This window comes from Magnolia sinica, chromosome 17, assembly GCF_029962835.1.
Source record: "Magnolia sinica isolate HGM2019 chromosome 17, MsV1, whole genome shotgun sequence".
NCBI lineage: Eukaryota > Viridiplantae > Streptophyta > Magnoliopsida > Magnoliales > Magnoliaceae > Magnolia > Magnolia sinica.
The window spans coordinates 3,474,523-3,486,502 of record NC_080589.1 but is presented as its reverse complement, the minus strand read 5'-3'; the positions used below and the strand labels follow the sequence as shown (position 1 = coordinate 3,486,502).

General features: G+C 42.0%; 2 protein-coding genes across 3 annotated transcripts; one reads left to right on the top strand and one right to left on the bottom strand.

Annotated features, from left to right (window-relative positions):
• The first annotated feature begins 1,936 nt into the window (after positions 1-1,936).
• On the top strand, positions 1,937-2,560 carry LOC131231427 (uncharacterized). The gene has a single exon (XM_058227599.1). The coding sequence runs from the start codon at positions 1,974-1,976 to the stop codon at positions 2,406-2,408; it is 435 nt and encodes a 144-aa protein (XP_058083582.1). The 5' UTR covers positions 1,937-1,973; the 3' UTR covers positions 2,409-2,560.
• Positions 2,561-3,149: 589 nt separating this feature from the next.
• LOC131231065 (protein AGENET DOMAIN (AGD)-CONTAINING P1-like) lies at positions 3,150-11,582 on the bottom strand. 2 transcript variants are annotated; one of them, XM_058227156.1, is made up of 3 exons: positions 11,105-11,582; positions 5,904-6,346; positions 3,150-3,412 (listed from the first exon to the last, which is right to left on the bottom strand). In XM_058227156.1, exons 1-2 carry the CDS (start codon positions 11,528-11,530, stop codon positions 5,912-5,914), a joined length of 861 nt encoding a protein of 286 aa, XP_058083139.1. In that variant the 5' UTR covers positions 11,531-11,582; the 3' UTR covers positions 3,150-3,412; positions 5,904-5,911. The 2 variants fall into 2 exon arrangements, with proteins under 2 accessions (XP_058083139.1, XP_058083138.1); XM_058227155.1 differs by having other exon boundaries at positions 5,918-6,346; positions 11,105-11,577.
• Positions 11,583-11,980: the final 398 nt, after the last annotated feature.

The following is an 11,980-nucleotide window of genomic DNA, read 5'->3' as shown; positions in this document are numbered from 1 at the left end:
TCAGCGTATCACCTTGAATGCGAACGGTCCTTTTATCTTCCTTGCCGGAGATGGTACGGTGGGGCTGGAAGAACCGGTATACGTTAGAGCCATTTCTCTATAATACACGTGGCAGGATGAAATCGGGTCCGTTCATATGCAAGGCCCTAGCATAGATGGTTTAGATATAAAAATTTACACGTAATTAAACAATTCTATCCATTGAATTCTGAACATTAAATGGACGGTGGAAAACAAAAACAGTTAACGGTCAAATCAACAGCGTTTTAACGTACAAATTAGGTAATTCGTAGAACTGTCTTCTGGGTATTATTAACCATCCGTTCTGGTTAGAGTACATGGGTGGACCCCATCGATGCATAGCCCTGCCACGTGTCCTGTGGAGAGATGATCATTTTAATGGATTGCAGATGGCCTGATTCGATATTTTCTCACCTAACGAATGGATTGACCTTATTTTCGTCGCAAGTGAGATCCTTGGTGGGGCCGACGTTTCCAACGGCTCAGATGTTCTTCACAAGCGAGAATTTGGCGGGAAATACGGCGTTGTCTGTGAGCATTTATAGTTAGAAATTACACACGATCTAATTCACTTCCCATCTGCATCTACCATATAAAGGAGATTTCGATACGACACCAACTGCATGACACGTGGCGCACGCCTATTGGTCAACGACCCAGCCCACCGCTCCCATTTAAGTTAGCTTTTATTTCCAACTGTTTACTGTAAAACGGTCTTCAAGACCCACAATGCCCCTCCTTATCTATAGAAACTACCAACATGCCACTGATCCCACCAGAACTCACCTACAGGAATGTTTGTTAATTCCACGCGCGTTCACGCGTGCCAGTATGAACACGTTCGTGAGATCTGAGCCATCCATCAAGTGGGCCACACGATATTCTAAAAATTAGGCCTTTCCACACCTCGGGTGGGTCTCAGCATACAATACAAATGGAAGGCCAGAGAAAGCTGTTTGAACCGTCAGTTTTACATTGCATATTGTGGTCCACTTAAGGAGTGAAACAGCCTGTTTTTTTATGAAGAATATCTCAGCATTTTTTCCAATCAGATGGAAAGCTTAGATCTTGAACACGTGGAATTAAGCATTATTTTTTAAAAAATATGGCTGTAAATGGGCCCAGTACAATCTCAAATCGGAGCCCAAATGAAAACCAGGCCCAGCTGTGGTAGCCCAATTTACAATGAAAAATAGATCCAATTTTAAGTGAAATTACATATAATGGGCCATCGACCATCGCACCCACATGCAAGCATGTGCGACTCACACGTGCACACCACATTTGATTCAAATGAGATTTTTCATCCAAACAGGACACACGAACATAGACCATGGAAGGCTGTTAAGCTACTCATAAATCCCAAAGTCCTGGTTCATAGATAAATCATATACCAATCTACAGTACACCTGGAATAAATCCACACCACTAAAATCATTCACCCAATCATAGATAGATCATATCCAAAAAACTACACCGATCGGATCCAATCCTAACCATCCAATCGATATCCCATAAAACAGGACAATCGATGGAAAATCCGACGGGTAAAATCAAGGACACCCACAACGACAACCGTCCGATAGGCCCCGACAACGAGTATCAAACCCAAGAACATAAAAACACCAAATTCAGACCATTAAAATCATCCGCTTGATGGTAAACACATCATATCCCAAAAACCACAGCGATTCGATCCGATCCTATCCAACCGTCCGATCAGTACCCCCAAAAACCCGACACCCAGAACCAGGAACGATCAACGGACAGATCCAGCGGCCGAGATTAAAACACGCCCACGATCACAACCGCGCGAATACGACTACTACGCAAGAACACAAAAAATGGTAATTCTTGTACAAAACCAAGGGCAAATGTATAAGGGCCACCACTATATGAACTCCATCCAATGCAGACCACACATCACAACTTCCAAATCAAGGACACCCAAGATGTCTCTAGTCTCAGAAGAAGCCAAGGCCAAAGCTGAAATCTATTATGGGGATGAGATTGGAAGAGAGAAATCAAGGTTCTTGCTTCAAGAGGTGGGCCTTCCAAGGGGCCTCCTGCCCTTACATGATATAATAGAGTGTGGTTATATTGAAGAAACTGGGTATGTTTGGCTGAAACAAAAGAAGAAAACAGAGCATTATTTTGAAAAAATAGGTAAGAATGTATCATATGCAACTGATATTACTGCTTACGTGGAGAAGCTTAAGATCAAGAAGCTTACTGGGGTTAAGGTTAAGGAGCTGATGATTTGGCTTACACTAAATGAGATTACTGTCGATGACCCGCCGACCGGGAAGCTGACGTGTAAGACGTCGACCGGGCTGTTCCGGACGTTCCCCACGTCGGCGTTCGAGATCGAAGAGGACAAGAAGTGAGATGGGTGGCTTGGATTCGGGCTTAGAAGAAGGATTAACGGTCTGGATCATCTCATTTAAGCATGTGTTTGCGTTGGTTTTAGATATGTTTGTGTGATGTTAAAGAGTTTGTGTTTGCTTTTCTTATGAAAAATAAAGAGTAATTAGAGTTTTATGATGGTATTAATGAATGGTCTATGATTGCCTATGATCATAGAATCAATGGCAGCGATCACCTGCGGGCCCACTAATCAGGGATATGATACAGTCATCTCCCCCGCTGTACACGTGGCAGGGAGATGCACCGTATAACCCGTGATCTGATGGCCTCTTTCATTTATGGGTCATGTTTCAAAATCACACCAAAAAGGCAATCCTGTCCATCACATTTCTCCAATTTCACTTGACAGACTTCAGGCCATTCGCTATTTTCATCTTGCACCGTCTCTTTGGATGGCCCATTGTTTGTGCATTTGGAGACTCTATCCCTCCAAAGTTAGGGCAACTAGATGAACGTACCTGATCGTTTGATTATCTTACAATACTAAGGTTCTACCAGCTCGACCTGGGCAGGGTGTGGGGCCCACTAGATTATGACACTCATGAGTTCTAGATCTGCCTAGTTTATTTATTATTTTTTGCTCAGGTCCTAACATGAGCTAACAAAACGGATAGATAGGGTGAATTTCTCACAAACATCAGTGGGCCCCACCTAGCTTCTATCCACAGGCAACCTGCATACTTCAATTTCAGAGGGGCGGCTTCAATGTCTAACCACAAATCATCCATTCAAAACCAATCTACAATCACAGCCACACCTTCCATTCACATCATGCATGACCCAAAAAGCAAAATTCTCCATACAATGTTTGCATGACATTCACCAAAATTTTGCAGTGTTGTGATTCAAGCATCATCAAAATGCAGGAATGATCGGTCCCAACAAGATCACGGCATTTCTCCGGTGTAACGCCATCCGCCTTTCCCATTTACTCTTTCCTTCGCTAATCATACAACTTCAGTGCCTGAAAAAGATCACAAAGTTAGTCGCTATTATCAACCGTTATTTGATTAGCAATGGAAATGATGCCATGCCTCAATAGAAAATGTTGTCAAATCCAGGGGAGAGTCCGGCCCACTGATAGCCTTATCGGGCAGGATGAAATGATTCATACGAAGATCATGAAAGCCGATGCACCGAATGAAATTCATGAAAGGTAGGCAGCCCACCATGGGATGCAAATGCAATCGACTAGTCATGAGCAAAAAGGAAAAAAAATGCAGTGCCTATGCAAGCAATGGTGCGTTCTGAGTTTAGAAAATAACCATAGTGTGGACTCGGGGTGGGTCCACAGTTAAAGTGGGCCGCACCCAATATGCAACCGTGGTCGATAGGGATCGAGAGCCTAGCCAATATGCTCGTTACGAGTAGAGAAAGGAAATAGCATGCTTGTATTAGTGACTGAAGAACACCCATGGAATCATGGGATGGAAGGGCAGTATCCATGTCCAAACACTGACTCATGATTCATGTGAAAGACTGTATTTCTACACTACGAACACATGGAAGAAAAATCAACAAAATCAGAATAGGCGAATTATGCATTTTTTGTCGGATTAAACTCGAAAACTGATAGGCTGATTTCTGGGTCAGATCCATGCTTTTCTGGAGCTGAAAGTTTAGATAAGGATACCTAAATGCTTGTCCTTGGGGCATTTTGCCTACTTCTCAAGTTAAAAATCCGATAGTAGACCCAAATGCCTATCCTAGAGACACTTTGCCCACTTCTCCACTTAAAAATTTCCACAACGACAATTAAAAACGCTTATCATTGAGGTATTTTGCACACTTCTCAAGTTTTTTTTTTTTTAACCTAAGTCCAGGTGATGGAACCTAAATGCCTATCCTAGAGGTATTTTGCCCACTTTTATTTTTTTTAAAACATCCAAGTGAAGGCAGTTAAATGCTTATCTTTGAGACATTTTGCCCTGAGGCACCTGAATGCCTATTCTTAAGGCATTTTCCCAACTTTTCTACTTAAAAATCCAAGTACTTAAATGGCTATCCTTAGGCATTTTGCCAACTTCTCAAGTTAGAAATCTCAGTAAGGGCACTTAAATGCCTATTTTTGAGGCATTTTACCCACTTTTCAAGTTAAAAACTCAAGTAAGAGAACCCAAACACCTATCCTAGAGGACTTTTAGCCACTTTTCAAGTTGAAATCTTTATGTGGTTGCTTAAATGGATATCCTAAATGCATTTTGCCCCCTTTCCGAGCAACAAATCCAGGTCTTGACCTAATTAGTTGGGATAAAGCTTTGGAGGTGGTGATGCTGGTGATGATGATGAAGTTAAAATTTTCTAAAAGGGCATCCAAATGCCTATCCTTGTGGCATTTGGCCAACTTTTCAACTCAAAATCCAGGTGAGGCCATCTAGAAGCCCATAAGTTGGAATTATTTCCGATTATGGAGACATTTTGCAAACTCAACCACGAAGAAGAAATGAACCATTCCCACAATACCTTGACCTGAAAATGGATGAATCGTAGGACCCTCATTATGAGGTGAGGGTCTTGTGGCATTTGGCCAACTTTCCAAGTACAAATCCAGATGAAAGCACCTAAAAGCCCATCCGGAGGCATTGTAAATTGGAATTGCTTCCAATTATGGAGTCATTTTGCAAACTCAACCATAATGAAGAAGAAATGAATCATTCCCGCAATACCTCAATCTGAATATATATATATATATATATATATATATATAAATTAGGACCCTCATTATCAGGTTTCCAGTTCTGCACAAGTAGGACCCATGCTACTGATCCAGACCATTGGCGTGTGAGAATCCTGCAGATGGACCACACCAGAAGTTCTCCTTTATCAGATACTCCTAACCGTTCAAATTGTGCCCAGAAAATTGACAGTTGAGGAGAAAAATACAGCATTGTGTCCACATTCAACTGACAAAGGGCCTAACATTATTGGCTAGGTGGCTAAGATCATTCCATCTATGAGGTTTTTGGGCCAGGTCTACTCAAAGTGGGGCCCAACAGTCTAGACTAGGTCATGAAACCCACTTGTACAACTAAAAGCTTGAGTATACAAGTGAATATCGACCGCTAGTGTCTGACATTATGGTAAAATGTAGCACGAGCTTTAGAAACAACAATTTTAAGACTCATGCCGGAACGCCCTCCGAACACAACCGCAAGAGAAGGTTTATTCTTTGACCTTCCCTCGCAGAAGGAATAGAATAAGTTTGACCTCGAGTTCCAGTGCTTGCACTGGCCTGCCTTCCGACTGGACTACCGCTTGAACTAAAGCCAGAACAAAAAGATTTTTCTACGACTACCGAAGAGTAGTTTGATGCAAGCAACTAGTCCAAGTCAACTTGAACTCAGTCGGACCGCATTCAATTCAATATCCCAAGTAGCATCAGACTGGTCCGGGTAAAGCACACCAAGATTGGAAGCGAGAATGTTCTTTGTAATGGATTAGGAAAAGAAGACAACCTGAAAATTCATACCTGAGAAGCACGGACCCATCTGCCATTGATCCAGTCCTGATGAAGCCTCAATTCAGAGTGCTGAAACTCAAGCTCTTCTTTCGAATGTCGGAAATAGACAATGTACTTGGAACCTTTCAGAACTTTCGAAATCACTCCTACCCACCACGCCTCATTGTACCAAGCATCAACTTCTTCGAGCCGAGCAAAACTTTTGACCTTTGAAGTGTCAGGAGGGATGGGCCGGATGAGCTTGGAATCCACAGTTTCTCTCAGGAGCTCGGCCTCATCATCCGTTCTCAAGTTTTGGTACTCCACCAGGAAACTGTTCTTCCCAGTTGGATTAACAATCACTGCGGCGAACCAAGCGCCACAGAAACCTTCTTCATCACTACTTACTTCGACAATCATCCCATCGCTGAACTTTGTCTCTGATTTTCTCTGCAGAACCTGAGATAAAGGAAAACAACCAAGTATGTGTAAAACCAAGAAAACAGAATGGAAATCCATGGCAGAGAGAGCATCAGAAAGGAAACAGGTATCCAGGATTTGGACTGAAATCAACAAATCTCCAGAATCACAAGATTATGCAGGCTGTTGGTCTTCAACACAATCCAGAAACTGCCTGAATCTCAAGATAACACAGATGTTGGTGTTTAGCACATGGACATGCACATACATGTACCATCATGCATCTACAGAAATTCTCTACTTTTTTTCCACAGCTTCCTCAGTTTTCATATGTGATTATATTGATATTAACATTTAAATCACCGACCATATGATATATATATATATATATATATAAAGAGGAGAAAATAATAGAAAAAAGGGGAAGAAAATCGAAACAAGATGAAAATGTTAAAAAGAGGCCGAGGAAATAACCCATAAAGCAGAATGAAAACCGTCAACTGGGATTTTTATAAAGCTCATCATTCAAAGTAGGTCCATGTAGGAGGCAGCGGATACTTCTCTTGCCCTTGCCAGCAACAAGAGGCTGTGGCTCCAACTTTCACGGAAATTGAAAAATATAAGTGCCCAACCATTTTCCCAAAAATCCAAAGTGAGGACCAACTTCCACAACACCAAAAAGCACAAGCAGTGGCTGTGGTGTGTGGCAAGTGCACGTGCATGTGATGGTTGTCGGGTGTGAGTGTTTGCACGTGCCAAAGGATAACTTGTACACACACAACTTTTTCAGTGGCTGTGTTGCTACTAATTTTGAAATGTCCACAAGGTGAAAAAGAACTACACAAAAAATGGAGTAGAAGGTGAGCTTCATGAAGTCATGGAAGAGGCAGGCAATGAGGAGGGAGAAGTGAGAAGAACATTTATAACTGGATTGAAATCTAAAGTAAAAGCACAACGAACACATCAGGTAGAAGATTCCTGCTACTTAGATCCGACATCAATTCAAAGAAAAAGTAAGTGGAATTTGTGTATGTGAAATGGAAAGAAGAAGAACCATGAAACTTCTATATCACCAGAAATAGATAAACCAACACCTTCTCACCAAAGTATAGACATGTGATTAAAAGAAAGCCTTAGATGCTATAGTATGAAGTTTCTTTCTACAAGAAGAAAATCAAAGAACCTCCAAAACTCAACTAGCGTGCAGCACAGACACCATCAAAAAGTAATTACACAAAAACAACAAAGGGACAACTAATGACCTTTGGACGATACTTCACAAGGAAAAACTATCATTTTGACCACCAGACAAGAGACTCATATTCACCAAGGGGCTGTAGCTACACTACGAAAATCATGCTTAACATTCCAATACTCTTCCCCAATCACTTGCAACTCCTTTTGCAATTCAGCAATCTCATGGTCATTGCTCTCCTTTTGCTTTAGAATCAATGCTCTTTTTTCGTGCAATAGGGTGAGATAATGCTCAAGTTCAAAGATATCCTTGTCGATTTGATCGATATTTGTATGAAGACTATCTTTCTCATGTTCTCTCTCAATGATTTTCCCTTTCACCATAGTTGTCTTCTCCTCAAATTTTCCGTGCTTATTTTTCAGGTTTGACATCTCTCTAAGGCGAGCTCGTACAAGTTGAACATCAAATCCATGCTCTTCCAACTCAGTTAGGGCCTTCAACCTTTTCTCAAGAACACTTGAAGGATCCTCAAACTGTGAGTTGTGTGTGCTGGCCACCAAATTGGCAAAGGCGAGCATGTGGCCTAAAGCCATTGCTTCACGATACTCTTCGCAGTGTTGCTCTAGGAGACGGAAATGAGGACGTTGTGGCATTATGTGAAATGCCTCCATAGACTCGACCATTTCCCATGCTGGAGAGCTCTTCACAAATGGCAAGCTTGAGTCTGTTGGCAACGGCTTATCAAAGGTGGAGGCAATCACATGGCTTCCCTTATCCATTATAACACCCTCTGATGGTTCGAATTGACCTCGTAAAGATTGCAAGAGAACAACATCTTGCTCTTTACTTCTAGCCCCATCGCTTCGGATGCAGAAAGTTGTCAAATCCTCCAACTTACTAAATGAGGAGCTCATGATCATCTTTGCTCGTTCTTGGGCTTCAAAGTCCTTCTGCAATGCATGTCCCTCTATAATCCGCTCTAGCATTTGTGAGATTGGTTGACTTTCATTCAGTTGCTTACCCACCTCGTTGTTGGACGGCTGTTCTTCCACTCTTGCAAACTTATGATCAATCTCAATTTGCAAATCTCCTGCACAAAGCTGATGATGGTAAGAGAAGTTGGTTGAGTAATGACTATCATTACAAAGTATTTCTAGCATACCCTTCCCACAACCTGTTCTCCATTTTCTATTGATGGAGATAGGTCATTCTCATTGGAAATGCCCAACAACCACCCTGGGTCAAGCATTTCAGATATGTTCAATAGACAATCTTGTTCAACAAACTCATTAATCATCCCTCCACCCCAAGCTTTTTGCTCCATGTCTAGAAAGCATCCACTAAGGGTATTATTTCACTAGCAAATAATAATAGCCAACGAATACAACTAAAAGTCAGGACCCACCTGTAATTGGGGGTTTTGTGTTTAGAGCCTTTGCTTTCATTCTTCCTTTTCTTTTGCCTTTCGCTCCTCTTTGTCGTTCCACTGCCTGTAACAAGAATAAAGCACCTACAATGTGATTAGGTTTGTTGGTCAAGGAACATAATCAAATTAAATGGAAAGATGAGAAAAAGACCCACCATTCCATGTGAGGCTTTTCTGTTCTTCTGTGGAGATCTTGGGCCACATTTCTCAAGTTGTCGTTGTTCTTCTGAGCAAGTAGCTCCACCTGCTTCTTTGACTGAGGTGGCAACATCGGATCGTGCCTCCATTCCAATCAAGGGTTCGACGCCTTCAGACACCACCCCACATGCTAGTAAACAAGGACCATATTGTATTTCTTCTCCTATTTTTGACTTCTTACAAGGCTGTGATGACTCAACCTCAGTATTTGAGAGCTTGACCTTCCTGTCTTCTTGACATTTGAAAGTAAGGTACAGAGGGGCAGTTCCTCTTCATCTCCAGCTTTAGTGTCCTCCGATATTACAAGTTGAAATGACACCGTGGGGTTTTTAGTGATGTCGCCAGCTTGCCACTGTTTGTGACCAGCTGACTTAATACCATGTATGCTTTGCGGTGTCATAAATATTTCCTGAAATAATTACCCATGATTTGAAATACACCCACACCACACACACACAAATCTCTTGCAAATTAAGGAAAACATGTTATGCTTTGTTCCAGTTCTAGTTGGCAAATTTTGAGAAGGCACATATATACATGTTTTAAGTATTTGTTTCCAGATAAGGTTTCAGTGAGTGGAACTTATAGTGCTGCATGCACATGGTTCTGTAGCAGTGATACAAGAGATATCTCAAATTTGCCACAGAAATGCAGGAGACATTGCCACCAGTATATTCATGCATGCATCAACAACATGCAAAGCAAATGAATGTGATAATAATAAACATAGTAACAATAAGGTGAGTGGACGCATTAAAACAACACGTCCTCTGTTCCAGACAGAGGCAACGAGTAGGAAATAAACACTCATGGGGCCCATTGGGATGTCTGTGTGAAATCCACTCTGTTCACATTTGCAACAAAACATTGTAAGATTTCACCCAGGAAGCAGGACCATCCAAGACTTAAGTGGGCCACACCACAGGGGACAGTTGGATAGGATGCACAACATTGAAATCCTTCTGGGACCCACTGAAGTCTTGGATAGGGAGATATTTGGTTTTTCCCTTCATGCTCCATGTACTCACCTTATGAACAGGTCAGATGTCATATAAACATCAAAGTGGGCCCTGGAAGATTTCATCGATGGAATCTCTACTCACCCGTTTGCCTATGGTGTGGCCCACTTGAATTTTGGATTGACATGATTTTCACGCTCACCCCCAAAAATGAGCTGGCTTAAACGATGGACAGATATTTATGTTGCCCGAACTGGAGGAGAGGGCATGTGCTGCTGTAACAGGGCAAATTGCCTCCGAGCAAATCGGAGTAGAGTCGAATAAACATGTTCAATGACACCAGGACAAAAATCATTAAAACAGAATGGACACATATGGAGAAGTCAAGCAAGCATTAAAGTGAAACTCACAACCACTGATTAATGGAACTCAGAGGATGAAAAAACAACATGCCAAATACATCATTCAAACTACTTTCTTCTTTAAACAATCAAAACTCCCAAAAAAAAAAAAAAAAATCTACGATCATCCTCTCTATCATCATTTTAGAATCATAGCCGCCACAATCAACCATTGAGGGGGAAAAAAAGACAGAGAGAGAAAAAGAAAAGGGGGGGAAAAGAGAAATGGAAGGAAAGAATCTTCAAAAAAATGGAAGGAAAAAAAAAAACAAAAAACAAATCCCATTCCCTTTCTTCTTTCTCCCAGTAATCAAATGCAACACTGAGAACGGAAGAATACCCACAAATCCCATTTCCCATCAACAGAACAAACTGAAAGAAAATCATATGTCCCTCCCTCTCTAAAACCCACAACAGAAAGAGAAAAAACAAAAGCAATATGGTAAAAATCGCAAAGAATCAGAAAATTAGCAAAAAACAAAAGAAACCCAAACCCCAATTTCCATTTATTCTTCTCTTCTCACAATAATCAAATACATTTACTGCAGAAAGTAAAACTATTAATATTTAAAATTTTTAAAAAAAATTTTAAAAAAAAGGATCGGAAACGCGAATTACCGTCTTATCCTTCAAAACCCATTTCCCATCAATCCAATCCAGATGGTGCCGCAGGTCCGATGTCCCAAACTCCATCTCCTCACCCGTCCTCGAGAAATGCACGACGTACTTCGAATCCCCAACAGCCTCCTTGATCGTGCCGTCCCACCACCCGTCATTGTAGAATGCGTCGACCTCATCGCCCGGTTCGAAGGCTGCTACGGCCTCGACAGGTGGGAGAGGCCGGACGTGGGCGATGTCGACGACCGCTGTCAATGCCTTGGATTCGTCTTCTTCGGACATGAGGCTGTGGTACTGGACGGAGACACGACCAGTCGTGGACCTGAAGCGGAGGACGGTGGCCGTGTACCACGAGCCTTCGAAGCCAGGCTCTTCGCTCCGAACTTCAACCTCCGTCCCTTTGCTGAACTTCACCTCCTCCGCCATTTTCTTCTCTGTCTCCTTCCACAGAGAGAGAGAGAGAGTCTTTCTCTGGTTTTTTCTTCTTGGAGGGAGGGAGGGAAGGTGGAGATGATTAGGTGCGTCCCCGGCCTTACCCAACACGGTGCATACCTGGAAGTGGGGTCCACATTGATATATTTATGGTATATCCACTCCGTCCATCATTTTTTCCAACTCATCTTAGACATTACAAAAAAATTAGACAGATCCAGATCTCCGGTGGACCACACTACAGTAAACAGTGACGATTGACCATTAAAAACTATTGTGGGCCACAAGAGTTTTAGATCGATCTGATATTTGGTTTTTTTCTTCATCCAGGTATTTTTGACCCTATCAACAGGTTTGATGGGAAAAAAGCATTGAGATGGCCACTACGGTGGTCCATAGGAAGTTTTTAATGGTGTGCGTTCAATTACCACTGTTTCCTTCTGT